This window comes from Bubalus kerabau, chromosome 20, assembly GCF_029407905.1.
Source record: "Bubalus kerabau isolate K-KA32 ecotype Philippines breed swamp buffalo chromosome 20, PCC_UOA_SB_1v2, whole genome shotgun sequence".
NCBI classification, from domain to species: Eukaryota; Metazoa; Chordata; class Mammalia; order Artiodactyla; family Bovidae; genus Bubalus; species Bubalus kerabau.
Window position 1 is genome coordinate 16,776,018 of NC_073643.1, and position 26,232 is coordinate 16,802,249.

The 26,232-nt window shown below is 46.0% G+C and overlaps 1 protein-coding gene across 3 annotated transcripts in view; it reads left to right on the plus strand.

Annotated features, from left to right (window-relative positions):
• Positions 1-26,232, plus strand: part of POMGNT2 (protein O-linked mannose N-acetylglucosaminyltransferase 2 (beta 1,4-)) — a 59,820-nt gene that overhangs the window by 15,852 nt on the left and 17,736 nt on the right. Inside the window, exons 2-3 of one of the 3 annotated variants that reach the window (XM_055557582.1) lie at positions 766-952; positions 2,279-4,566. The exons of 1 other annotated variant lie outside the window; for it this stretch is intronic. In XM_055557582.1, coding sequence (XP_055413557.1) covers positions 931-952; positions 2,279-4,125 — 1,869 coding nt within the window. In that variant the 5' untranslated portion in view covers positions 766-930 and the 3' untranslated portion in view covers positions 4,126-4,566. Of the gene's footprint in view, positions 1-765; positions 953-2,278; positions 4,567-26,232 lie in introns of those variants that run through there. One more of the 3 variants, XM_055557583.1, reaches the window with a different exon arrangement.

Consider the following 26,232-nt stretch of genomic DNA (forward strand, 5'->3'; position numbering starts at 1 on the left):
CCCAACGATGAGTTGTCTGTCTGTCCTCTTAGCCTCTTTCTGACTCCTGGTTTCTCCTCTTACCGCCTAGAGAGATGTCAGAACTCCAGCTGCAGTCATGTTACACTGGATACATAGGTTGTCTCTCTCGAGAAGCCTTGGTAGTAAAATCTCTCCCTCTCTCTCTCTCTTTCTCTCTCTCTCTCTCTCTCTCTCTCTATATATATATATCCTTACCACAGTGGTGGTAAGGATAGTGGCAGGGCTATGGGACACTAGTCAGAAATTGTCAAGAACCAGCAAGTTAATATAGTTCAACCTAATAGCAAAGTAGTCCTTAGCTGGTGAGGCTGGGTGGGGGATTTCTGGATGGGGACACATATATTTGGAAAAGTATATGCAACATTATTATTTTACATATACAGATACAGATATAAAATACTAATTTCAGAAAAAGAAGTTGAACTTCCCTGGCAATCCAGAAGTTACAATTCCACACTTCTACTGCAGAAGGCACAGGTTAGATAGAGCTGCATGCTGCATGACATGGCCAAAAAGTAAAAAAAAAAAAAAAAAAAAATTAAAGAAGGTAGAAGTTGATGAAACTGTTGTCTTGGGGAGCAGATATTATAGAAGAGTCTTGTGCGTGAGAGATTCTTGGCGGAAGGGGTGCTGCACTTTACGGATCCATTTGAGGCATGAAAGAGGTTTTCTTTATTATTAGTGGGTACATGGCTTTGAAAAGCCTGAGAAACACTGATGCTGAAGCAGATTTCTCGGCTGCAGGGTTTCTGGGCTCTTAGAGGCCCTGCCCTGACGATGAACAGGGCTGACTGAAGACGAATTTGGAAGCCAGCTAAGCAGGTGCCCTGTTCTCACCCATGGCTAGTGTCACGTGTCACCCATCCTGTTTCCATGAGGACTGAACAGTTCCATTCTTTGGCTGTCTGAATGGTCCTAGGCCTCAGAGCAGGTATGATACCCTTCCCAGTAGCGGGGGAAAATGGGAGCAAATGCCCACAGCCCAGCCAGGCCTCTCTGTAGGCAAGAGTATGTGGGACAGGAAGTTTAACCCTTTGGAGATGTTGCCTCTGCATACAGAACCCTTGTCAGTGGTGAGACTCCGACACAGTTCTCTTACTGGACCAGTGAGGGGACAAGTTTCTACCCATCTTTTCATAAAAATCAGCAGGTGTGCTTTCCAAATAGGAAATCCCTGTGCATGTGTCCCAGATGGGGCATAACGGGGGTCCTGGTGTGCAGCCTGGGACCCGCAGTCACAGGCCTGCCATCCCATTTGTGCCCATGGTGAGGTGAAGTCCTTCCCTGGCAGTACCAGGGAGGTTGGGCCCCTAATGTGGATTTTCCTTGAGGCTTCTCACAACACAGCAGTTAGCTTTCTTTGCAGCAGTGTTTCGTTACAAACAGCTCCAGAATTTCAGTGACGTATGATAAGCATCTGTTCAGCTCAGATGTCTCTGTTGCCTGGGCTTGGGTGGGTTTGCACGGTGGTTCTGACAGTCTTCGCTCACTTACACATCTAGGGGTCAGCCGAGCCACACCCGGCATGGCTGCAACAGCTGTGCTCCCCACATAGCTCTCTCTTCCAGGAGCAGCAAGTTCGGCTGATCACATTCTTCTCACAGTAACATCCTAGGTATACAGAAGGCAAAGACAGTCACACAAGCACCTTTCAAGACCCTGAATATGTTGTCTGTTGACACCTCATTGGCCAAAGCAAGTTATGTGGCCAAGCCCAAAGGCCAGGCATGGGGATCTGTACTCCCCCATGGAGGCAGCAGGGGAGGGAAGTGGTTGAACATCTTAGAAGGGTCTAGCCTACCAGGCAGATTCCTGTATCCACCTGCAATGCAGGAGACCCTAGTTCAATTCCTGAGTTTAGAAGATTCCCTGGAGAAGGGATGGGCACTCCAGTATTCTTGGGTTCCCTGGTGGCTCAGACAGTAATGAATCCACCTGCAATGCGGGAGACCTGGGTTCCATCCCTGGGGTGGGAAGATCACCTGGAGGAGCATGGCAACCCACTCCAGTATTCTTGCCTACAGAATCCCCATGGACAAAGGAGCCTAGCAGGCTGTAGTTGATGGGGTCACAAAGAGTCAGACATGACTGAGTGACTAAGCACATTTGGCCTACCAGATCTTGAAGTGTGCAAAACGGTGCAAGCATCCAGTGCCTCAGCAGAGGCCAGCACAGCGCCTGGCACTGGGCGGGTGCTTGGGGTGACTGGAGACACACCATGTAGACACCTTTTCCTTTTCCTTCTCTCCTCCCGCAGGCCTCTGCCGGTCCTCCGGGAGCCCGCAGGGATGGGTAAAGCCGGCCAGGCTCAAGCTGCTTCCCTGGGGCCGTCGTCTCTCTAGGGCCCCAGGCGGCGCTAGGATGCACCTGTCCGCCGTGCTCAACGCCCTGCTGGTGTCCGTGCTGGCGGCCGTGCTGTGGAAACACGTGCGGCTGCGTGAGCATGCGGCCTCCCTGGAGGAGGAGCTGGCGGTCGTCCGCCGGGCCACCGACCCCGCCCCCGCCCTGCGGATCGACTACCCGAAGGCGCTGCAGATCCTGACCGAGGGCGGCACGCACATGGTGTGCACAGGCCGCACGCACACCGACCGCCTCTGCCGCTTCAAGTGGCTCTGCTACTCCAGCGAGGCGGAGGAGTTCATCTTCTTCCACGGCAATGCCTCTGTGATGCTGCCCAGCCTGGGCTCGCGGCGCTTCCAGCCGGCCCTGCTCGACCTGTCCACCGTGGAGGACCACAACACCCAGTACTTCAATTTCGTGGAGCTGCCGGCCGCCGCCCTGCGCTTCATGCCCAAGCCCGTGTTTGTGCCCGACGTGGCCCTCATTGCCAACCGCTTCAACCCTGACAACCTCATGCACGTCTTCCACGACGACCTGCTGCCTCTCTTCTACACCCTTCGGCAGTTCCCTGGCCTGGCCCGCGAGGCCCGGCTCTTCTTCATGGAGGGCTGGGGAGAGGGTGCCCACTTCGACCTCTACAAGCTGCTCAGCCCCAAGCAGCCCCTCCTGCGGGCGCAGCTGAAGGCCTTGGGCCGGCTGCTCTGCTTCTCCCATGCTTTCGTGGGCCTCTCCAAGGTCACCACCTGGTACCAGTACGGCTTCGTCCAGCCCCAGGGCCCGAAGGCCAACATCCTGGTCTCTGGCAATGAGATCCGACAGTTCGCGCATTTCCTGATGGAAAAGCTGAACGTGAGCCAGGCCGGGGGCCCCCTGGGCGAGGAGTACATCCTGGTGTTCAGCCGCACCCAGAACAGACTCATCCTGAATGAGGCAGAGCTGCTGCTGGCCCTGGCCCAGGAGTTCCAGATGAAGACCGTGACGGTGTCCCTGGAAGACCACGCCTTTGCAGACGTGGTGCGGCTGGTCAGCAACGCCTCCATGCTGGTCAGCATGCATGGGGCCCAGCTGGTCACGGCCCTGTTCCTGCCCCGCGGGGCGGCCGTGGTGGAGCTCTTCCCCTATGCTGTCAACCCTGACCACTACACCCCTTATAAGACTCTGGCCACGCTGCCCGGCATGGATCTCCAGTACATAGCCTGGCAGAACACGATGCCAGAGAACACGGTCACGCATCCCGAACGGCCCTGGGACCAGGGGGGCATCGCCCACCTAGACCGGGCCGAGCAGGCCCGGATCCTGCAAAGCCGGGAGGTCCCCCGGCACCTCTGTTGCCGGAACCCCGAGTGGCTCTTCCGAATCTACCAGGACACCAAGGTGGACATCCCATCGCTCATCCAAACTATAAGGCGTGTGGTTAAGGGCCATCCGGGGCCGAGGAAGCAGAAGTGGACGGTCAGCCTGTATCCCGGCAAGGTGCGGGAGGCGCGGTGCCAGGCGTCGGTGCAGGGTGCCTCCGAGGCTCGCCTCTCTGTCTCCTGGCAGATCCCATGGAACCTCAAGTACCTGAAGGTGAGGGAGGTGAAGTACGAGGTGTGGCTCCAGGAGCAGGGGGAGAACACCTACGTGCCTTACATGCTGGCCCTGCAGAACCACACCTTCACGGAGAACATCAAGCCCTTCACTACCTATCTGGTGTGGATCCGCTGCATCTTCAACAAGACGCTGCTGGGACCCTTTGCAGACGTGCTGGTGTGCAGCACGTAGCGAGCGGCCTGGCCAGGCCTCCTGGGGTGGGGGCTCCTCTGCCTCGGAGACTCTGGGCCCACCAGCCCCCCAGGGTGGCTTCTGGGAATTATTTATTTATTGACCAGACCTGTCTCTGGGTCATCTCACTGCATCTGAGGTGTGGAGTTCTCAGAGCACCTCTTTGCACAAGTGCAATCGGGCCTCCCCACCCTCTTCTCCAATGCTAAACATCCATACCCTGGAGAAGGCCAGAGGGGGGAGGAGAAAGAGGAGAATAAGGATCCCAAAGAACCTCTTTGGCTGAGTGATCATCCTGTTCCCCAGGATGTCTTTCTGGTTGGTGTCGGGTTTCTGGAAACTGCTGCCAATTCTGTGGCCGCTTGGGTGGGTGTGGATGTACATCAGCTTCCACTGTCATGAAACTCACCTGTAGCCCCAGGAAGGTTATGTTTGGAACACTCATTAAATGATTATAAATATCTTGGTCAAGTGTTTTACTGGTGGGCGGGAAGAAGGTCCAGTAGCCAGTACCCAGATGCCCTCTCATCCTGATTGTCAGCCGAGGAGCCATGGCAGAGGGGCGGCATCGAGGCCCGGGAAGCCAGGCCAGGTGGCTGCATTCCATCCTGATGCGGAATGGTGCCCCCACTTCCGTCTGTGGGGGTGAGAGCCTGGAAGTAGGTGAGGAGAGGGCTGTGAGGAGGAAAAGCAGCGTCTGCCAGGGTCTGGTTAGGCTTCACTAGACATTCAGACACAGCAGACCATGCACACCCAATGTGGGAGTCACTTAGGATGCTCAGCAGGCTGGCACGGCCGCACCACGTGACTTCTTCCACAGGAGGAGTCCGCACATCGGCTCAGGGGCCGTTCTCTTCCCCAAGTGACTGCTCAGGGGTGAGGAGGTGACACCCCCATCGGTAGTTGTGGGGCCTGCTTTGGCTTAGGAGCCCCATAGGAACCGTTATCTTTTTTATATACATATATTTTCTGGAGGGATGTATTTCTCATATTTTTTTATTTGGCTGCTCTGGGTCTTACTTGTGGCATGTGAGATCTAGTTCCCTGACCAGAGATTGAACCCAGGCCCCCTGCTTTGGGAGGTGGAGTCTTAGCCACTGAGCCACCAGGGACGTGCCCATTATCTTCTAAACAGCCAATAGGCAAGTTCCCAGGTTCCCTCAAGGAACCTGCCCGGTCATAGGAGCCATCGCACTCAGGGAGGCCTCGCTGTGGTGTCCTAACAGTTTAGTTCATCCAGGGTCCTTCCAGTCCAGATCTGAGGTTGTTTTTACCCATCCACAGTTTTGCTGAGTATCACCGCTGACATTGAGCCTTTATCTAGCTTTCAGGGAAAGAGAGCTGGAAAATTAACTCAAGGTCAAATTTGTTCTTAGGAAAGGAGAAGGAGTTTTAACTTTTTCTTCACAGGGAGACAGCGGTGCAGACCTGACTCCTGTGGGGGAAAGAAGGAAAAGGGGCCTGAGGAGGTGGGGCCTCGGGCTGTAGCTTGGTTGCAAGAGTTGTGCAGGCTGACCTGGAGTCGCTGAGGCAACGCTGTGGGTTAGGTGAGTATGCCGGTCACTGGCTGAAGAGTTCTTAGTCTGTAGGGTGAGGATCATAGGCTGGGGTGGTTGTAAGGCATTCAGGAAATTATCTATGTAAACCTTTAGCATCACACTGGATGTCTGATATATTATTACAGGTCCAGAGTCCCATTCCCAAACCCTGAAGAACAGATGTGATTCCAAATCTGAATTTTTTAAAAAAAATATTTGGCTGTGCTGGGTCTTAGGTGTGGCATATGGGATCTTTAGTTGTGGCATCTGGCATGCAAACTCTTAGTTGCGGTACGTGGAATCTAGTTCCTGACCAGGGATAGAACCTGGGTCCCCTGCATTGGGAGTGTGAAGTCTATGCCACTGGACCACCAGGGAAGTCCCTCCAAATTCTGAATTCCAGTAACCAGACACACTGGCGTGTCTGCACTGAAATGGATCTATATTCACGCTGAGTGGGACATGAGTTTTGGCACCAAAACTGAAAAGGCTTTTGGTTTTCAGAGCTTGGGGATTGTTGGGATTCTGTCTGGAATGTTGTGAATCATCCTTCTCTCCTGCTTGGAAACACCATCATTTTCCTTGGACTAGCCTTGCAGGAGTGGTGTGCTGAGGAATGGAATCAGGTCTGCGGTTCCACCACTGATGGTCTCTACAGAGCCCCCTCAGCCAGCTTCTTCCTTAAGGCTGATTCACCCGCAGCTAAGCAGACCCCCTCAATCCCCATATTGCAGACCCATCTCAGTTCCTGGCCTGGCAGCCTCTCTAAGGCTGATGGGAACATCCTGATTCACCATCCCCTACTGGTTGCTTCCCTTGGCATGTCGTTCTCATTCCAGAGGTGAAGGCTGTGGAGGCCTGGGGTAAGGAGCCCCAGTAAGCACTGAGGCTGAGAGTGTTTTCTGAAAAGGATAAAACGTAGATGAAGTTTCAGGTTTTGCAGAAAAGACACAGTTCACACACTGAGCAGACTTTAACAAGCAAAGAGCAGCAGGCAGGAAGCCAAACGCATGTGACTGTGCTTGGCCAGAGTCTGTTTGCTGCTCACACTCCAGGAACTGGCCCTGCCTCGTCATCAGCCCTGAACCCAAAGGGACTAGAGGAAGAGGAACTGTCAGAGTGGCAGGGAGGGCAGTGGGAGTGCCTTTGAGTGATGGTCCTGAATTTAAGACTTGATAACACAGTTCCCACCTGGGCTTCAGTTCTGGCCCTTCCACTTACCAGCTGGATGACCTTGGGCAAGTCATCTAACCCCTCTGTGCCTCGTGTGTGGAATGGAGAGTTATCACACTTACCATTGATGGTGGTGAAGTCAAATGCTTTGGTCCATGTAAACGTGATCACAAAACCTAGCACGCAGTCATCTCTCAGTAAATGCCTGTGGTTATTATGTATATCTGTATTAGTTGCTCATGTCCACCACTTTGCAACCCCATAGACTGTAGCTTGTCAGACTGCTCTGTCCATGGGATTTTCCAGGTAAGAATACTGGAGTGGGTTGCCATTCCCTTCTCCAGGAGATGCTCCCAACTCAGGGATGGAACCCGGTCCTCCTGCATTGCAGGCAGATTTTTTACTGTCTGAGCCACCAGGGAAGCCCTGGTTATTATAGCTGGTACTTAGAACCATTTGTCAGGTGCTAACCATTACGTGGTCAAGCCCAGGTCTGAACCCCAAACTGCTGCTTTCAAGTTCAGTCCTCTGGGGGAAAAAAAAATTGAAAAAAATTTAAGGATATGTAAGAAAAAAAGATTTTCAGAGGCATAAGGTCTAGCACATAGGACTGTACCCCAAATTGAAGCTGTTCTCAGCTGAGGGTAGCCAAGGTGGGGCTGGGGCTCCACTGAGTTCCGTGGACTTGGGCAGAGCTGGGCTTGGAGCCACATACACACCCACAATGGCACCCCACTCCAGTACTCTTGCCTGGAAAATCCCATAGATGGAGGACCCTGGTGGGCTGCAGTCCACGGGGTCACTAAGAGTCGGAGACGACTGAGCGACTTCACTTTCACTTTTCACTTGCATGCATTGGAGAAGGAAATGGCAACCCACTCCAGTGTTCTTGCCTGGAGAATCCCAGGGACGGGGGAGCCTGGTGAGCTGCCGTCTATGGGGTCACGCAGAGTCAGACATGACTGAAGTGACTTAGCATGCAGTAGCACACACCCACACCCCCCTTACCACCACCCCCCAACACCACACACACCCACACCCCAGGGAAAAAGAGGCCAGCGTTGAAGGGAGGCCTGAGGCAGTGTCTCTGCTGGGTGGGCTAGGAGAGAGAGCTGGACCCTGTCCCATGGTGGACGTGCACTGGGCAGGCTGGGAGGGGCCACACAGTACCTGCCATGTGTCCCCCTATCTGTGCTGAATGGACCTGTCCACGTAAGGACTGAAAAGTGCTTGCTGGAAACTTGGGGCCCTGCTCATGGAGAGAAAGATTCTGGCTTGGTGTCCACAGAAGCTCTTCATACACACACACCAGCCAGCCCACCCACCCACCCGCTGAGCAGATTTCCCCTCTTTTCTGAGGCAGCCACCCAGACCTGTTTTAATATAAGGGAAAGCTGCTCTGGGGCCTAGGTTAGTTACCTAGATCGCAGAGCACTGGCCAGCTCCCTTCACCTACATCACCCTCAAACTTTGTTGAGGCCTCATAGGCAAGCAGTGTGAAAATAAGACCACCCAAATGAGATCACCCAAATAGAGGCTGTTTATTCAGAGCCTGCTCTAGCAAGGAACTCAGTAGCATTATTTGCATTCAGCAGAGACTGCAAGGCAGACTGAGAAGTGGGAAAGCTTTCTAGTGGGAACAAGGGGAGGCTTAAGGGATGCCCTGTTGGAGGCTGTGGGCTGGGGGAATTTGAGGTGGGCTAACTAGAAAAGGGGCGTCCCATGTAATTGATTAGGGGAGCATGTTTGATTTTCTCTAGTTGAACTGGTTGAAAATGGGGACAAAAAATAGTGAAGCTGGCAGGTGTGGTCAAGTCCTGACTGTTCTGGGCTGATTGCCATAGGTGTTGTCATCTGAGTTCCTGAGCTGATGGCGGCTGAGGTTGTGGGTTAGAGTTCTGTTGTCATAGGTGTCTGGCCACTGTCTGTCTGTATTATATATTGTCTCTCAGCAGTGAGACAGTATTAGTTCTTTTCTCTCCTTCCGTCTTTCCTTGTTTGGCTGCACTGTGTCTTGTTGGAGGCATGCAGGGTCTTCTAGATGCAGCTTGTGAACTTGGTTGCAGCATGTGGGACCTAGTTCCCTGACCAGGAATTGAACTCAGACACCCTGCATTGGGAGTGTAGAGTCTTACCCTCTGGGCCACCAGGAAGTCCCCTTAACTCTTTCTTGAAAAGGGCAGGTTGAGTCACAAAGGCAGAATAAGTCTTAACCCAACATGGGAGCCCTTACTCTGCCCTGGCAATGAAGTGTTCTCCATATTCCTCTGTCCATAACATTTTCTAGATTGACAGTTGTCTCAGGCTGATCTCGGACTGAGTATAGGTCCATCAGGCAGGAGGGAGTGAAGGGACACTTCAGGCAGAAGGCCGAACAGGGGCTGTTAAAGTGGAAAATGGTTGAGTCCAGGAAGGGTGCCAAGGTCCAGCCCCGGCTGATCCAGGGTATTTGAAGGAGAGATGGCTAGGCGACCTATTCAGATGTTAATTAGAGATATAAAGAGTAATAAAAAGAGGATAGCTCAGTAGGAAAATTCAGTGGAGAAAAGAAGCTGAGTGGCTTGGTTTACGCGGAAAATCAATATAACCCGTGACACCAGGTTAGCTCTGACCACGGAGGCCGCAGGCGCCCTCTCGAATAGCGGAAGGTGCCCCACCTTAGACACCTTCTCGAGTGGGTCTTAGAAGCCCAGGCAAATAAATGGTCGCAGAGGATATCCGCGCTCCAGATGGACACTCAGCTGGAAGTTAAAGGGAAGAATGACATGGGGAGACCAAGCGTTGGTGAGCAAGGCCCCTAGCTTTGTTTTCAACAGGGGCTTTTATACCCTAAGTTACACATAGAGGATAATAGGGGATGCAAAGTCAGCAGTCTTTGATGCTTATCAAAAACCAGGGTTTCTTTCCTGCAATTTTATTGTATACAAATGGTTTAGGTGATTTACATCATCTTCTGGCCAGAGGCCTATTAACATTTTATGACTCTTGACAAGGACTTATCAACAAAGACTTATTTTCTCTAAGAGTAATTATTTTAAGGTTTGGCGCCGTCTTTTGAAGATAAAATTACATTCCTATAGGGCGGATGTGTAATGGGTTTACAAAGGAAAGAATTTATTACCTTAAGGGTCTAAAGTTACTAACACCAAGGCCACTACTTATTTTTTCTACATACCAACTATATTAATTAATACACATTCAAGGATACAATACAGGGGATGTGGAAACTTGGCAGCAAGCATTGGCTCATCAATGAAATCTTTTACTAGTTTTATTCTGACAGTTTCTAACTCTCTGAGAGGCTCTAAGCTATTTGAATATCTTAAGCTTCCCGTGCCTCTCGAGGCTGGAAGACTGTAAACAATCGAATGCATAGCTGTAGGTGTCCGGGTAAACTTGTCAGGCGAGTTAGAGAGCCATCTGAGGGGTTTGGATTTAAACACTCCTAATTGCCCAGGAACTGTATTAATTGGAGCTGTAAGTTAACTCTTTGACAGAGAGAGCGAGATGATGGTGGGAGACAGCCCCCAGTAAAGTCAGAGGTGAGAGCACAAGGCAATAAAGTAGGCAGACTCTGGTTTTTTTGGGGGTAGATGCTCGAGAATATCCGGGGGCACTCCCGAGGCTCGATCCCGCCTTTGCGTATGCCGAGCCTCCTTCCTCATGACCTTTGTCACGAGTGGAATGTCTCTCGCCGGCTCCCTGCAGAAGGGCACCATCATTTGATAGGGTATCTAAAGAGCCTCTTGATGACAGTGAAAGAGGAGAATGAAAAGTTGGCTTAAAGCTCAACATTAAGAAAACGAAGATCATAGCATCCGGTCCCATCACTTCATGGCAGATAGATGGGGAAACAGTGGAAACAGTGGCTGACTTTATTTTTCTAGGCTCCAAAATCACTGCAGATGGTGATTGCAGCCATGAAATTAAAAGACACTTACTCCTTGGAAGAAAAGTTATGACCAACCTAGATAGCATATTAAAAAGCAGAGACATTACTTTGCCAGCGAAGGTCTGTCTAGTCAAGGCTATGGTTTTCCAGTGGTCATGTATGGATGTGAAAGTTGGACTATAAAGAAAGCTGAGTGCTGAAGAATTGGTGCTTTTGAACTGTGGTGTTGGAGAAGACTCTTGAGAGTCCCTTGGACTGCAAGGAGATCCAACCAGTCCATCCTAAAGGAGATCAGTTCTGGGTGTTCATTGGAAGGACTGATGTTGAGGCTGAAACTCCAATACTTTGGCCACCTGATGCGAAGAGCTGACTCATCGGAAAAGACCTTGATGCTGGGAGGGATTGGGGGCAGGAGGAGAAGGGGACAGCAGAGGGTTGAGATGGTTGGATGGCATCATCGACTCAATGGACATGGGTTTGGGTGGACTCCAGGAGTTGGTGATGGACAGGGAGACCTGGCGTGCTACAGTTCATGGGGTCGCAAGGAGTCAGACATGACTGAGCGACTGAACTGAACTAAACCTTGGAAAGAACAGAGAAAAAGGAGAAAATTCAAGAAGTCAAAGGAAGACAAAGATATTAGTGATCTTAAGAAAAATATTTGAACCATCTGAAGCCACACTTCCTCTTGTAACGGCCTAAATCTTGCCCAGGATCCTTCTGTGTTCTCATGCCTGCTGAACATGCCAGGCATGAAAGTTGATTATGGGCCCCCCAACTGCCCCTCTCCCACAGTAGGTTGCTGCTGCTGCTGCTAAGTCGCTTCAGCCATGTCCGACTCTGTGTGACCCCATAGACGGCAGCCCACCAGGCTCCCCTGTCCCTGGGATTCTCCAGGCAAGAACACTGGAGTGGGTTGCCATTTCCTTCTCCAATGCATGAAAGTGAAAAGTGAAAGTGAAGTCGCTCGATCGCGTCTGACTCTTAGTGACCCCATGGACTGCAGCCCACCAGGCTCCTCCATCCATGGGACTTTCCAGTAAAAGTACTGGAGTGGGTTGCCATTGCCTTCTCCACCACAGTAGGTTAGAAGCACCTTAAAAAGGTCATAAAAGATTTAGAGAAAGGCAAAGTCCCAGATGGTTTTATGGGAGAGTGCTCTCAGACCTTTGAGAAGTACATGATTCCTGTGTAGATTGTTCCAGAACATTAAAAGATGGGGACAAAATTTATTTAATTACTTATTTTTGGCTATGTTGGAGCTTCATTGCCGTGTGGACTTTCTCTAGTCGAGTGCGAGGACTTCTCATTGCGGGGACTTCTCTTGTTGTGGAGCACAGGCTCTAGGCCACACGGGCTTCAGTAGTTGTGGCTCCCAGGCTCTAGAGCACAGGCGCAATAGCTGTGGAGCACGGGCTTAGTTGCTCCTCGACATGTGAGACCTTCCTGGATCAGGGGTGGAACTCATGTCTCCTGCATTGGCAGGTGGACTGTTTACCACTGAGCCACCAGGGAAGCCCAAAAAGATGAAAAAAAAAATTATTTCATGATGCCTGCTTAACTTTAATAACAAGACAACCATGAAACTCACACAAAAAAGAAACCTTAGATCATATATAAATATATATGCAAAGATTCTAAACAAAATATTAGCAAATTAAATCCTGTCATTCCCTAATATACTTCAGCCACATAGATTTATTCTCAAATGTAAAGCTGATTCAGCATTAGAAAATAAATGAGAAAAACTATGTTCTATAGACCTTAAAAAGGCATTTAATAAAATTCAATCCCCTTTCCTGATTTTTGAAAAATTCAGTAGGCTAAAAATAAAAAAGAAACTAACTTAATGAAAGACATATTTCAGAAACCATTTCTTTAACCCTGACAATAGTCAGTGGTGAAACTCCAGAGATGCTCTCATTAAAGCTAGGAAAAAGATGGAGATGCTTGCTGTTGTTTCTCTTATTCAGGTCTTCTCTAGAGATCCTGAACAAAATGGTAAAATGACAAAAATAATTGAAGATAATATAACATATACACATTTGAGGAATAAAAGAATAAAATTGTTATTATTCGAAGATGTTATTTTCTACTTAAAAACTCCAATATATGCATCTAGAAGTCTATCTAGAAAACAGTTAAAAGAACTCATTCTCAGTAGCAGTAAAAATGACAAATTATCTATAAAATGAGCTTGTTTGTTGAGGAAAACTTTCAAATGTTACTGGAAGTGATAAAACAAGTGTATTGATAAACCATATCCCTGAAAGAGAGCACATAATACTGTAAATGAATCAAAACCATAAGTAGTCTATAAACTCATTACAGTCCCAGTCAAAACACCAGTGGACTCTTGGGGACTGTTGCAGGGGGGTGGGAGTCATGCTTTATAGATTGACACTATTATGCTAAAGGAAAACGCACAAAAATAGCGAAGAAGGGAATTAAAGTAGAATAAAAAGATGAAAGTATTTTACTCTACCAAATAGCAAAATAAAATCAGTGGAAGAGAAGAGAGTTTGCAAATAAACCTCTGTACATGTGGAAATTAAGTATATAGTAAGAGTATGCTTTCAGATCAGGTGAGAAAGAATAGGGGAGAATAAAACTTGAGGGGGGAGAATGAAACTTAAGTTAGATCCCTCACCTCACCCCATTCTTAAATATAAACTTTATATGGATTTAGAGTAAATGTAAATGAAATGCTGTATAAATACTAGAAGAAAACATAGATTATTTTAATAATCTTGAAATAGTGATAGCCATTTTAAGAAGGCACACAACTCAGAAGATTTAAAGGGAAAGAGGAACAGATTTGACTACATGGAAATTAAAATTCACCACTTGGCAAGAAATTCCATAAACAAAGTCAAGAGACAAATGACAGGCTGGAAGAAAATATTTACAACAGAACTAGCAACAGAAGATTGATTACACTAATTAGATTCAAAGATCCTTAACAAATTAACAAGGGAAGAACAGATATCTCAAGAGAAAAAGACCACTCACAGAAAGTAAAATAGAAATGAATAGTAAAATAATTGGAAAGACAACTTCATTAGTGACTAAGTGAAATGCAGTTTTAAAAAATAGGCTTCCCTAAACCTTCCTACATTGTTGGTGGGAATATAAGTTGGGGACTGTTATGCAGCCACTAGGGAAAATGCCATGGAGATGCCTCAAAAAGCTAGAAATAGAATTGTCATATGATCCAGCACCTTATCTGCCTCCTGCGAAACCTATATGCAGGTAAAGAAGCAACAATTTGAACCAGACATGGAACAACAGACTGGTTCCAAATTGGGAAAGGAGTACATCACGGCTGGATATTGTCACCCTGCTTATTCAACTTATATGCAGAATACATCATGCTAAATGCCAGCCTAGATGAAGCACAAGCTGGAATCAAGATTGCCGGGAGAAATATCAATGACCTCAGATATGCAGATGACACCACCCTCATGGCAGAAAGTGAAGAGGAACCTTTTGATGAAGGCGAAAGAGAAGAGTGAAAAAGATGGCTTAAAACTCAACATTCAAAAAACGAAGATCATGGCATCTGGTCCCATCACTTCATGGCAAATAGATGGGGAAACCATGGAAATGGTGACAGACTTTATTTTCCTGGGCTCCAAAATCACTGCAGACGGTGACTGCAGCCATGAAATTAAAAGTTTCTTACTCCTAGGAAGAAAAGCTATGACCAACCTATCAGTTCAGTTCAGTTGCTCAGTCGTGTTCAACTCTTTGTGACCCCATGAGCTGCAGCACACCAGGCCTCCCTGTCCAACACCAACTCCCAGAGCCCACCCAAACTCATGTCCATTGAGTCAGTGATGCCATCCATGAATCTCATTCTCTGTCATTCCCTTCTCCTCCTGCCCTCAATCTTTCCCAGAATCAGGGTCTTTTCCAATGAGTCAGCTCTTTGCATCAGGTGGCCCAAGTATTGGAGTTTCAGCTTCAACATCAGACCTTCCAATGAACACCCAGGACTGATCTCCTTTAGGATGGACTGGTTGGATCTCCTTGCAGTCCAAGGGACTCTCAAGAGTCTTCTCCAACACCACAGTTCAGAAGCATCAACTCTTCGGTGCTCAGCTTTCTTCATAGTCCAACTTTCACATCCATACATGACTACTGGAAAAACCATAGCCTTGACTAGACAGACCTTTGTTGGCAAAGTAATGTCTCTGCTTTTTAATATGCTGTCAGGTTGGTCATAACTTTCCTTCCAAGGAATAAGCAACTTTTAATTTCATGGCTGCAATCACCATCTGCAGTGATTTTGGAGCCCCCCAAAATAAATTCTCTCAGTGTTTCCACTGTTTCCCCATCTATTTGCCATGAAGTGATGGGACCGGATGCCATGATCTTCGTTTTCTGAATGTTGAGCTTTAAGCCAACTTTTTCACTCTCCTCTTTCACTTTCATCAAGAGGATCTTTAGTTCCTCTTTACTTTCTGCCATAAGGGTGGTGTCATCTGCATATCTGAGGTTATTGATATTTATCCTGGCAATCTTAATTCCAGCTTGTGTTTCCTCCAGCCCAGCGTTTCTCATGATGTACTCTATATATAAGTTAAATAAGCAGGGTGACAATATACAGCCTTGACGTATTCCTTTTTCTGTTTGGAACCAGCCTGTTATTCCATATCCAGTTCTAACTGTTGCTTCCTGACCTGCATACAGGTTTTTCAAGAGGCAGGTCAGTTTGTCTGGTATTCCCATCTCTTTCAGAATTTTCTACAGTTTATTGCGATCCACACAGTCAAAGGCTTTGGCATAGTCAATAAAGTAGAAATAGATGTTTTTATGGAACTCTTTTGCTTTTTCGATGATCCAACAGATATTGGCAATTTGATCTCTGGTTCCTCTGCCTTTTCTAAAACCATCTTGAACATCTGGAAGTTCACGGTTCACAAATTGCTGAAGCCTGGCTTGGAGAATTTTGAGCATTACTTTACTAGTGTGTGAGATGAGTGCAATTGTGCGGTAGTTTGAGCATTCTTTGGCATTGCCTTTCTTTGGGATTGGGATGAAAACTGACCTTTCCCAGTCCTGTGGCCACTGCTGAGTTTTCCAAATTTGCTGACATATTGAGTGCAGCACTTTCACAGCATCATCTTTCAGGATTTGAAATAGCTCAGTTAGAATTCCATCATCTTCACTAGCTTTGTTTGTAGTGATGCTTCCTAAAGCCCACTTGACTTCACATTCCAGGATGTCTGGCTCTAGGTGAGTGATCACACCATTGTGATTAACTGGATCGTGAAGATCGGTTTGTACTGTTCTTCTGTGTAAACTGTACTATATTAAAAAGCAGAGATATTACTTTGCTGACAAAGGTCCATCTAATCAAAGCTATAGTTTTTCCAGTGTTCATGTATGAATGTGAGAGCTGGACCATAAAGAAGGCTGAGTGCTGAAGAATTGATGCTTCTGAAGTGTGGTGTTGGAGAAGACTCTTGAGAGTCCCTTGGACTGCAAGGAGATCCAACCAGTCCATCCTAAAGGAAATCAGTCCTGAATATTCATTGGAAGGACTGATGCTGAAGCTGAAGCTCCAGTACTTTGGCCATCTGATGTGAAGAGCTGACTCATTAAAAAAAGACCCTGATGCTGGGAAAGATTGAAGGCAGGAGCAGAAGGGGATGACAGAGGACAGGATTGTTAGATGGCATCACCGACTCAATGGACATGAGTTTGGGCAAGCTCTGGGAGATGGTGAAGCACAGGGAAAGCTGGCGTGCTGCAATCCATGAGGTCGAAAAGAGTCAAATCGACTGAGTAACTGAAACCTCCTATCCAGCAGTCCCATTCTTGGGCGTATATCCAGACAAAACTATAATTCAAAAAGATACATGGACCCCTATGTTCATAGCATCACTATTCACGATAGCCAAGACATGGAAACCTAAATGTCCATCAACAGATGAATGGGTAAAGAAGATGTGGTACATGTGTAACTGAATACTATTCAGCCATGAAAAAGAATGAAATAATGCCCTTTGTAGCAACATGGATGGACCCAGAGATTATCATGCTAAATGAAGAAAGTTAAAAAAGAGAAAGATAAATACTATATGATATCACTTACAAGTAGAATCTAACATATAATGAACTTATTTATGAAACAAAAACAGGCTTACGACAGACACAGAGGACAGACTTGTAGTTGCCACAGTGGTGGAGGGGTTGGGCAGGAATGGAGTGGGAGTTTGGGACTAGCAGACGCAAACTATTATATAGAGAATTGATCAAGAACTAGGTCCCACTGTATAGCACAGGGAACTGTATTCAATCTCCTGTGATAAACCATAATGGAAAAGTATACGAAAAAGAATATATACGTATGTATAACTGAATCACTTTGTTGTACAGCAGAAATTAATATAACATTGCAGATCAACTCTTCTTCAATAAAATTAATGATAAAATAGATCCAGAGGTGATTCAGATGTTATCAAACATGGTCTTTAAAAATTCCTGTGAATACTGTGTTTAAGAAAATAGATGAGAAAGTGAATTTTATCAATTAAATGTATTTTTAAAAGAGTCCAGTGGAGATTCTAGTACTAAAAAAACATAATAAAGGAAAGTAAGAGCTCAATGGGTAAGTTTAATAGCATATTAGAGACATCTGAAGAGAGAAGTAATAAATAGTAAGTTAGTAGAGAAGACCCAGAAGAAATATGATAAAAGAAAATAGAAGAAAAATATGGAAAGAATTTAAGAGACATATGGGATTTAGCAAAAGGTTTTATATATATATATATATATATATATATATATATATATATAATTGGAAATTTGGAAGAAAAGACATAATAGCACAGAAGCAATATTTGGAGAGAAAGCATCCAAGTATTTTCCAAAACTGATTAGAGGTATCAACTCAGATAAAAAGCATCAAGAAGCTCTATGAAGTCCAAGTAAGGCAACCTGAAATAAAACCATGCATAGGCAAATCATAGTAAAACTGCCGTAAAGCAGAAATAATGAGAAGATCTTGAAAGCTGACAAAGGGAAAAAAACACATTCCCTTTAAAGAAGTAATATTAAGAATGATAGTTGATTTCTCAAAATAATTAATGGAAGTAAAAAAGACATCTTTAAACATTTAAAAATAAAAAATTTTTAAATTAAATTAAAAAATTTGAGTTAAATGTTAATTTAAAATTACATATATATATATAACTCAAATTTTTTAATTTCATCAAAAAAATTTTTATATATATATATGCTGCTGCTAAGTCTCTTCAGTCGTGTCTGACTCTGTGCGACCCCACAGACGGCAGCCCGCTAGGCTCCCCCATCCCTGGGATTCTCCAGGCAAGAGCACTGGAGTGGGTTGCCATTTCCTTCTCCAATGCATGAAAGTGAAAAGTGAAAGTGAAGTCGTTCAGTCGTGTCCGACTCTTAGCGACCCCATGGACTGTAGCCCACCGGGCTCCTCTGTCCATGGGATTTTCCAGGCAAGAGTACTGGAGTGGGGTGCCATTGCCTTCTCTGATATGGCCTTCCCTGGTGCCTCTGATGGTAAAGAATCTGCCTGCAATGCAGGAGACCTGGCTTTGATCCCTGGGCAGGATATATAAACGTTAACTACAAATTGGCGCTTGCCAGGGGCATTTGCCTCTGCCTCTGCAGTTTCTGCAGCTATTGACCTTCAGCACACCCTGAGGGGAGTTCAGGGTGGAGAGTGAGACACTTTGTGCTCCAGGGAAACTAGTGGAACAGGTCCTTAGATAGGTATTTTTTCAGAAACTGATTTCATGACCCCAATCCTTGCATCTCCTCATGTCTAGAAAAGCACTAAATCCCTTCAGGATGATAGCTTCTCATGACTAGCAGAAAACCTTTTGTAAAATACGTGCTTGATTGCACTGAACTCCCCCTTCATGGAAATCATATATATTGGCCTTCCCCTACTACCTCTTTGGAGCAGTTTCTCAAAGCTATCTGAGGTGCTGTCTCCCAGGCTGCAGTCCTCTTTTGCCCCCCATAAAGCTTAATCGTACCTCTCACATGGTGCATCTTTTTTCCGTCGACATATATGTATATATGAATGTACTATATTCCGCTTTAAAAGACAAAGATGATCAGACTGGATTAAGGAAAATAAAATTTCATTATATGCTGCTCAGAAGAAAGTAAAAAGAGGGAAAAAGATATACCATTGCAAAAAGTTATACCACTTTCTTTTTTATATTCTCCAAGGTCTTACATTTACCTTATAGAGCATCTTGCTTTAGTTATGGAAAGAAGTGTTTTAAAAAGATTTATGGATTCCATAATAATTAAAGACTGGAAAAGCTCTCTCATCTAATCAAAGTTTCTACATGTGTTGAAGCTTGAAAACATGCAGAAATCATCCATTGTTTTTCTGGGGTGGGGGTTGTGGGGAGAATCATTGAAAACAGACACTGAGGATGGGGGACTGGGCAGGCAATAATGACTTGGACAAATGCCCCCTGGGAATGCAACTTGCTTCTGTTGAGGACCCTTGGAGTTCTGCTGATGATGACCCCTGGGGCACAGTCTTCTTTCCACAAAGCTTATACTACTCAGGAAGTACCAGTTTGGAAATAAAAGGCTTTTTGAAAAACCTTTTGAATTTCCTTTATTGAAGCAGTAATGATGTCTTCGTTGTGGGCAAAAGTAAAAGCCAGTATAAGCTAAAACAATTTACAATTACCCTTAGTTTCACCATCTGAAGAGCACCACAGTTAGTCTTTTGCCGAATCATCTTCCAGACTGTTTTCCCTGTGTGTGTACATCAGCATGCAGAGTGAGGTCATACTGTGCATCTTGTTTTGGAACTTGGTTTTTTGTCACCTGCTAAAGGTCACGACTGTCCTGGTAATAAGAAGTGTTTTCGGGAAATGACAGGAGTTCTCAAGAGAATCACAAGCAGGTTGAAGTGAGATTGCTGATTCATCTGCCTTGGCCAAAGCCACTTTCCTTTAAGTGCCTTTGAGATGAATGCTGACACTTTTAAATGGTAATTTTCTATTTTTAATAAGCCCATGGTTTTCTTTGTTGCCATGGGTGCATGTTTTTACTTTGTTAAAGATTAATATATTTTATTCCATCAAGGTTAGTCTAATTGTACCATTAATGTGAGCTAATTGCTCATTCTTTCAGATCATAGGGAAATTGTATTAAGGATGTTAAAGAGACTTTAGCAATGCTTTTAGTTCAGTCCCTTTATTTTATGGGTCGTAAAACTGAGGTCCATGATAGACAGAACTGGACTTGGGTGGTAAAGCTTTGGCAAATGGCATACTAAGACCCCAGAAATGGATTGCAGGTTTTCTAAGTGCTTTTGTCTCCTGAGACTAGAGTAACCAGAAAGGTATGGGGATGTCATAACACTGTGACAAGATAGGATGTGACCAGCCAATTAAAGGCCATTCCCATCTGAAACCTCCTTCCCATTGTGGGGATCTGTGCAGCCACAGTAGCAACTCCAGTCGTGTGGGCTGATAACAGAACAGTATCCCTGAGTTGGGCTGGGGTCCAGTGAGGTCAGGGCTAACGGAAGAGAAAGAAGAGTGAGTATAAAACCATGTCCAGGAGGGTATGCTAAGGATTAAACTGGGGAAGTCATATTACAGTCAGATGCAGGGAGAAGCCAGGAATCAGGAGCGTGTAACCACAAAAACAGAGGGGGAAGTGAGGGGCAAGGCGAGGCCAGAAGGAAAAGGTCCCGGACGGTGGAAGTACCTTTCTGAGTGTGGTTCTCAATGAGTTGTCCTCAAGCAGCAGCATTAGCAGCGCTGGGAACTTGGGCCCCATTCCAGAGCTACTGAATCAGAGGCTCTGCTAAACAGTCTTCTTTTTTTTTTTTTTTTTTTTTTTTAACAAATCTGTTGGGTGATTCTGATGCACATTTCAGTTTGAGAACCACTGGTCCAACATTTTAAAATACCTGTACCTGGATCCTATCCTCAAACATTCTGATTTGACCGCTCTGGGCTGGGATCACTGATACCATTTCCCTCTCCCAAGGTTTCCAGATGTTTCCAGTGTGCTGCCAGGGATGAGACCCTTGTTATGTGGGCAAATGAAACAGAGATGGACGGGCCCCTGCTGGGTTTCCACTCTGGTTTCTCTGGGGTTTCTTTCAGCTGGTATCACCAGTGACAGATGGTTGATAAAGAAATGGCTTGTCCAGAGGCTTTTTCCTGAGGTCCATGGCCTTTCCTATGCCTTCTTTCCTTTAGCCTGCTCTCTGCAGAGCAGCACAGGCCTGTTAAAGGAGATGATGATTTTTTTTTTTTAATAACCAAGAAAATAGTGCAGCAGTTACAAGGTGGCTTATTGTCCTCCTGTGTTTTCATCAATTTCCTCCTGACTCCCTATCTCTCACTTCCTTCCAGGTAGATTGATTTTCCTCTGAGTTAAGTGTTTGGGACTTTGTGCAAGACTGGGAGAGGGAAGGAGCTGTGCAGAGTGGGGCAACTTCCTAGAAGACAAACACAACTCTGATTGCAGGAAGGTGGGGTAAAATCGATATGAAATCGATTATGCAAATTATGACTGGTAAGTTACCATGTGATTTGATCTGCAGCAACATAAAAATCACACGAGATCCAATCAAGGTAGAAAATCTGCGCTGAAGAAAATCTGGACCTCTTTTGCTATGGCTCAGCGTCAAGGAGGATGAGTCACCCGTCTCCCGCCAGCTGGTGCTTTGCTGCCTGTACAGGATTGTTTGTGCTCATCGATGTGCACACAGCATTTACGGATCAGGGTACACAAATATCTTGCTCTCCTTCAGCATTTTGACTTTCAGTAGTGACTGCTTGCAGTCTGTGTTTCTTAATTATTTGAAAGTTCTATGAAAATAGAAGTCCATCCCCCTGCCTACCCACCAGCAATCTCGGTGGATCCGCGTCTTCAGCAGCATCTGTACGGATCTCTCTTGTTTTCTCTATTTTTTGATCTCCCCAGATATCTTTCACTCTCCCTGTCTTCATTCCATGTGGCTCAGAATCTCTGGAGAGATTCAGGAGGAGGTTCCAGTGTTGCAGGGTTAGGAAAAGGAATGGGACCCCAGGAAGCAGGTATTCAGAACAAAGGACAGCAGCCCACAGCTTCAGCTCCACAACCTTCTTCCCCTCAATCTGATCACACTAAGCACCCAGACCTTGAATCTCCCCCTTTTCTTCCTAGTGCTTCTTGCTTCCACACCAGGCCTAGGCTATATCCTCTCTCACTTCTGGGGATCCATGGAAAGAGACCCCCTTTTCTCTCTGAACCGCAGAGGACAGTTTCAACTGCCTTTCTAACAACTACACCCCGTAAACTCCTATCTCCTAAGCCCCACCCCAGAGACATTTTGAACTTGTGTCTCCTTGCTTGTGGCTTTCATTACTGTCCTGGGGGCCAGTGACTCCAGCCCACCCTCTGTCATCCAGTCCTTCTTAGTTTCTTAGTCTCTTTTTCCTAGTTTTCAGTAATACTCAACCAATATTTATTGACTGTTTTCTATTTGCCAGGCCCTGTCCCTGCTTCAGGGCGTTCGGTGCAGTGGTGAGCTGGACAGACATGGTCCCTGCCGTGGTGGGGGTCACTGTCTACTGGGGTCTGTTTACAGATACTTGAATAAGCAAATACAACAAAGAGTGTGGTGGGCACCATGATGGCCCTCACCCAGCCCTGGAGCTCAGGGACGGGCTCAGATGACTCTTTTAGGAAGTGATATTTAAGCTGAGCGTTGAAGAATGAGTAGGAATTGAACTGATGAAGGCAGCTGGGGGTGGGGTGGTGGTGTATTGGGCAGAAGGAACAGAGAATGTAGAAACCTGCCAACGAGTCAGAGCAAAGAGGTTGTTAGGAAATGGGAAAGCTTGTTAAGGCTGGAGCACAGGATAAAAGTTGGGGGTAATGGGGCTGGAGCAGTAGACAGGGGCCCTCATATTGCCTGCTGTATTCATTATCTGCATATCAAGGTACCCCTGAATTTAACAGCTCCAAACAACAACCATTCACTGTCTCACTGTTTCATTGGGTCAGGAATCTGGATACAGCTTAGCTGGCTGCTTCTGACTCAGGATGTCTTACAAGACTGTAATCAAGGTGTTGGATCAGTGTCTACTGTTTCCTCTGAAGACTTGATGCGTGGTAAGGCTTGATGGGGTAGGGCTTGCTGGGGGGTAGAGCTTGAGGGATGGGGAGATAAGAGTAGAAAAGGAGAGGCAGGGGTCTTGAAAACCAAATCAAGAGTTTTGACTTTATCCCTTTAACAGAGCTTCCCAAACTAATGTGCTTTGAGACTGATCTGGGGATTGTGCAAGAGTGCAGGTTCTGTATCACTGCCTCTGCGGCAGATCCCAGACACATTTGTAATAACCTCCCTGGTGACGCTGATGCTGCTGGCCTCAGGACCACGCTGAGTCACCATCTTGAATCCCTGCTGCCCATGTGGTAGTACCAGCCACGTGTGGCTGCCGAGCACTTTCAAGGTGGCAAGACTTCAGATTTTCTTTCACTTTAGTTCATTTAAACTTAAGATTTATGGAGAAGGAAAGGGCGACCCACTCCAGTATTCTTGCCTGGAAAAGTCCATGGACCGAGGAGCCTGGAAGGCTACGGTCCACAGTGTCACATGACTGAGCACGCATGCATGAGGAGGATGGAGGGAGATGGGTTGGTAGCAATAAACTGGTAGAACTGAAAAAAAAAAAAAAAAAGCTTAAGATTTAAAATATAATTTGTCTTTTAAAAAATTATTGTGTTGGAGTATAGTTGGTTTACTATGCTGTGTTAATTTCTGCTGTACAGCAAAGCGCTTCACTTGGACATGTAGGTACATTCTTTTTCATATTCTTTTCCGTCATGGTTTATCACAGGATTCTGAATATAGTCGCCTGTGCTACTCAGCAGGACCTTGTTGCTTGTCCAGTCAAGATACTGTGTTGGCCAAAATGTTGGTTTGCAGGGTTTTCCGTATCATCTTATGGAAAGTCTCAAATGAACCTTTGGGCCAACCTGATATAGCAGTTTGCATCTGAGAATCCCAGATTCTCAATCCATCCTCCCCCTACCCGCTTCCGCCTCGGCAGCCACAAGTCTGTTCTCTGTGTTTGTGAGCCTGTTAACTGTTTCGTGGGTAAGGTCGTTTCTGTCATATTTTAGATTCCACATGTAAGTGCCATCACGTGGCATTTGTCTCTGTCTTTCTGACTGACTTCACTTAGTCTGATAATCTCTAGGTCCATCCATGTTGCTGCAAATGGCATATTTCCTTCTTTTTTTATGACTGAGTAATAATCTGTTGTATATGCATACCACATCATCTTCATCCATTCACCTGTTGATGGACGTTTACATCATTCCTTTTCTTGGCTATTGTGAACAGTGCTGCTATGAACACTGAGTTGTATGTGTCTTTGAATTATAGTTTTGTCTAGGTATATGCCCAGGAGTGGGATTGCTGGATCATTTGGCATTTCTATTCTTAGTTTTTTGAGGAACCTCCATACTGTTCTCCATAGTGATGTTACCAGTTTACATCCCCAGGAACAGTATAGGAGGGCTCCCTTTTTTCCATGCCTTCTCTAGCATTTGTTTTGCAGATTTTTTAATGACTGATGTGAGGTGGTACCTCACTGTAGTAAAACATACTCAACTTTTTATTGAAAACTTAAGTATGCTTGGGTTAGCAAGTATGTGACTTGACCATTTCAACTGTAAATTTTATGAAATCTCAGTGTAGATCAAGTATTTTCAATCAGAATTTAGCATCTGAATTGGGAAATACACACCAGAATTCAAGGGTTTAGTATGAAAAAACAGTATAACATATCCCATTAATTTCTATATTAGTTACATGTTGAAATGGTATGTTTGGATACAGTGGGTTAAGTTTAAATTATTTAAATTAAGTTTACCTGTTTCTTGTAACATTTTAAAAACGTGACTCCTAGAAAATGTGAACTGACGTGTGTGGACCGGACTAGTGGCTCGTGTTATCCTTCTGTTAGACAGCACGGCCAAAGATGAAGGGAGCGATGCTCCTTGCCTTTCATCTAAGGGGGAATGCCGGGAGTGGCTCATGGCTTCTCCATCAGAGAGCTGCTCACGCAATCATTCTCCTGTTCCCGGTGCGTGAGCAGATGAAGGTGTGGGGAATTTGTGTGAGGTGTCCTGGGACCCCACTCAGGCTGCTGGAGGAGAACGTTTATTTCAAGAACCTGTGGTTCCACCTTTCCCTGGCCTGCATCAGTCCGCAGGCTAGGCCTTGCCGAGAAACGGCACACGTTCTCATTACTTTTCTAGCCTGGACCAGAAGGCAAATGGATGTCTCTTTAAGACACGGGGCTCCAAGTGCCCAGAGCCCGGGCTCACTGTCACAGCTCACTTTCAGGTTCACCTGTAACCATGACAACGCCACCGATGCAAGTTGCCATGGAACATAATTTAACCTGGATCAGATTTAAAAAAAAGAATGGAAAAACAAACACTCAGCTTTGTCTCAGGGGACTATCAGAAATGGGATCGCTGGTGATTCCTTAACTACCCTTCTCATTTAATTACTTTTGCTTTTCATGTCCCTGGGGAAGTGTTTCTGCCAGGAGTGATTTCCTGGGCAGGCTGGGAGTATTTGCAGGGAATGGTTGGCATTATGGAGTCCAGTGGCTCGATGACCTTAAGCTGGTCCTGGGTAGGGAGATTTTCACCACATTCCCTCAAGTCCATCATATTTCTGCACGTTAGCTTTAGTGGGGGAAATATCAGACTTGTCGTTACATTTCAGAGCTGGAAGGTGCCTGGATGGGAACATAAGATGAGGGGAGTAAGGGATCGATCTGAACCCACTTGAGTTGGGGTGTTAAGTTGGTTCAACCCAAATCAGGGAGACCTAAAAAGCAGAGGGTGGGGAGCAGGAAAGAGATGCACCCAAAGAAATAATGGAGAAGCATTGTGGTCTTAAATTTAAATAGAAAATATCAGGAGCTCATTATTTCTTTTGTTTCTTTTGAAGAAGAAGCATGTGTTTCCCTAGCTTTGTTTCCTGTTAAGGTTGATGTGTGTGCTCAGTCCTGTCTGACTCTTTGCGACCCCATGGGCTGTATCCCACCAGGCTCCTCTTGTCCATGGGCCTTCATGCCTGAACTGTTGTTTCCAGATACTATTTATTACTTTAAGGATTCCAGGCTCCTTGAGAAATGGTTGATTCCACACCTGAGGCAGAAACTGTCCCAGATGTCCTGGGGCATGTGGTTATGCTGGAAAAGGAAGAAGCCATCAGATACCAATGGAATTACATCAAAGGCATCCAGGGGTCAACTCGAAGGTCTCCCACTGGCTAAAAATGGAACAGTCTTAAATAAGAAATCAATGCAATAGGCTGAAGTTACAGTGGACTGGATTAAAATCCATCAATTTATAATGATACATAAAAGAAAAAAACTTTACTGATCAGTCTTTGAATGTTGCTAACATTCAAATGTTGGATCCCAACAAAGAAAGGGGAAGTATCAAAGC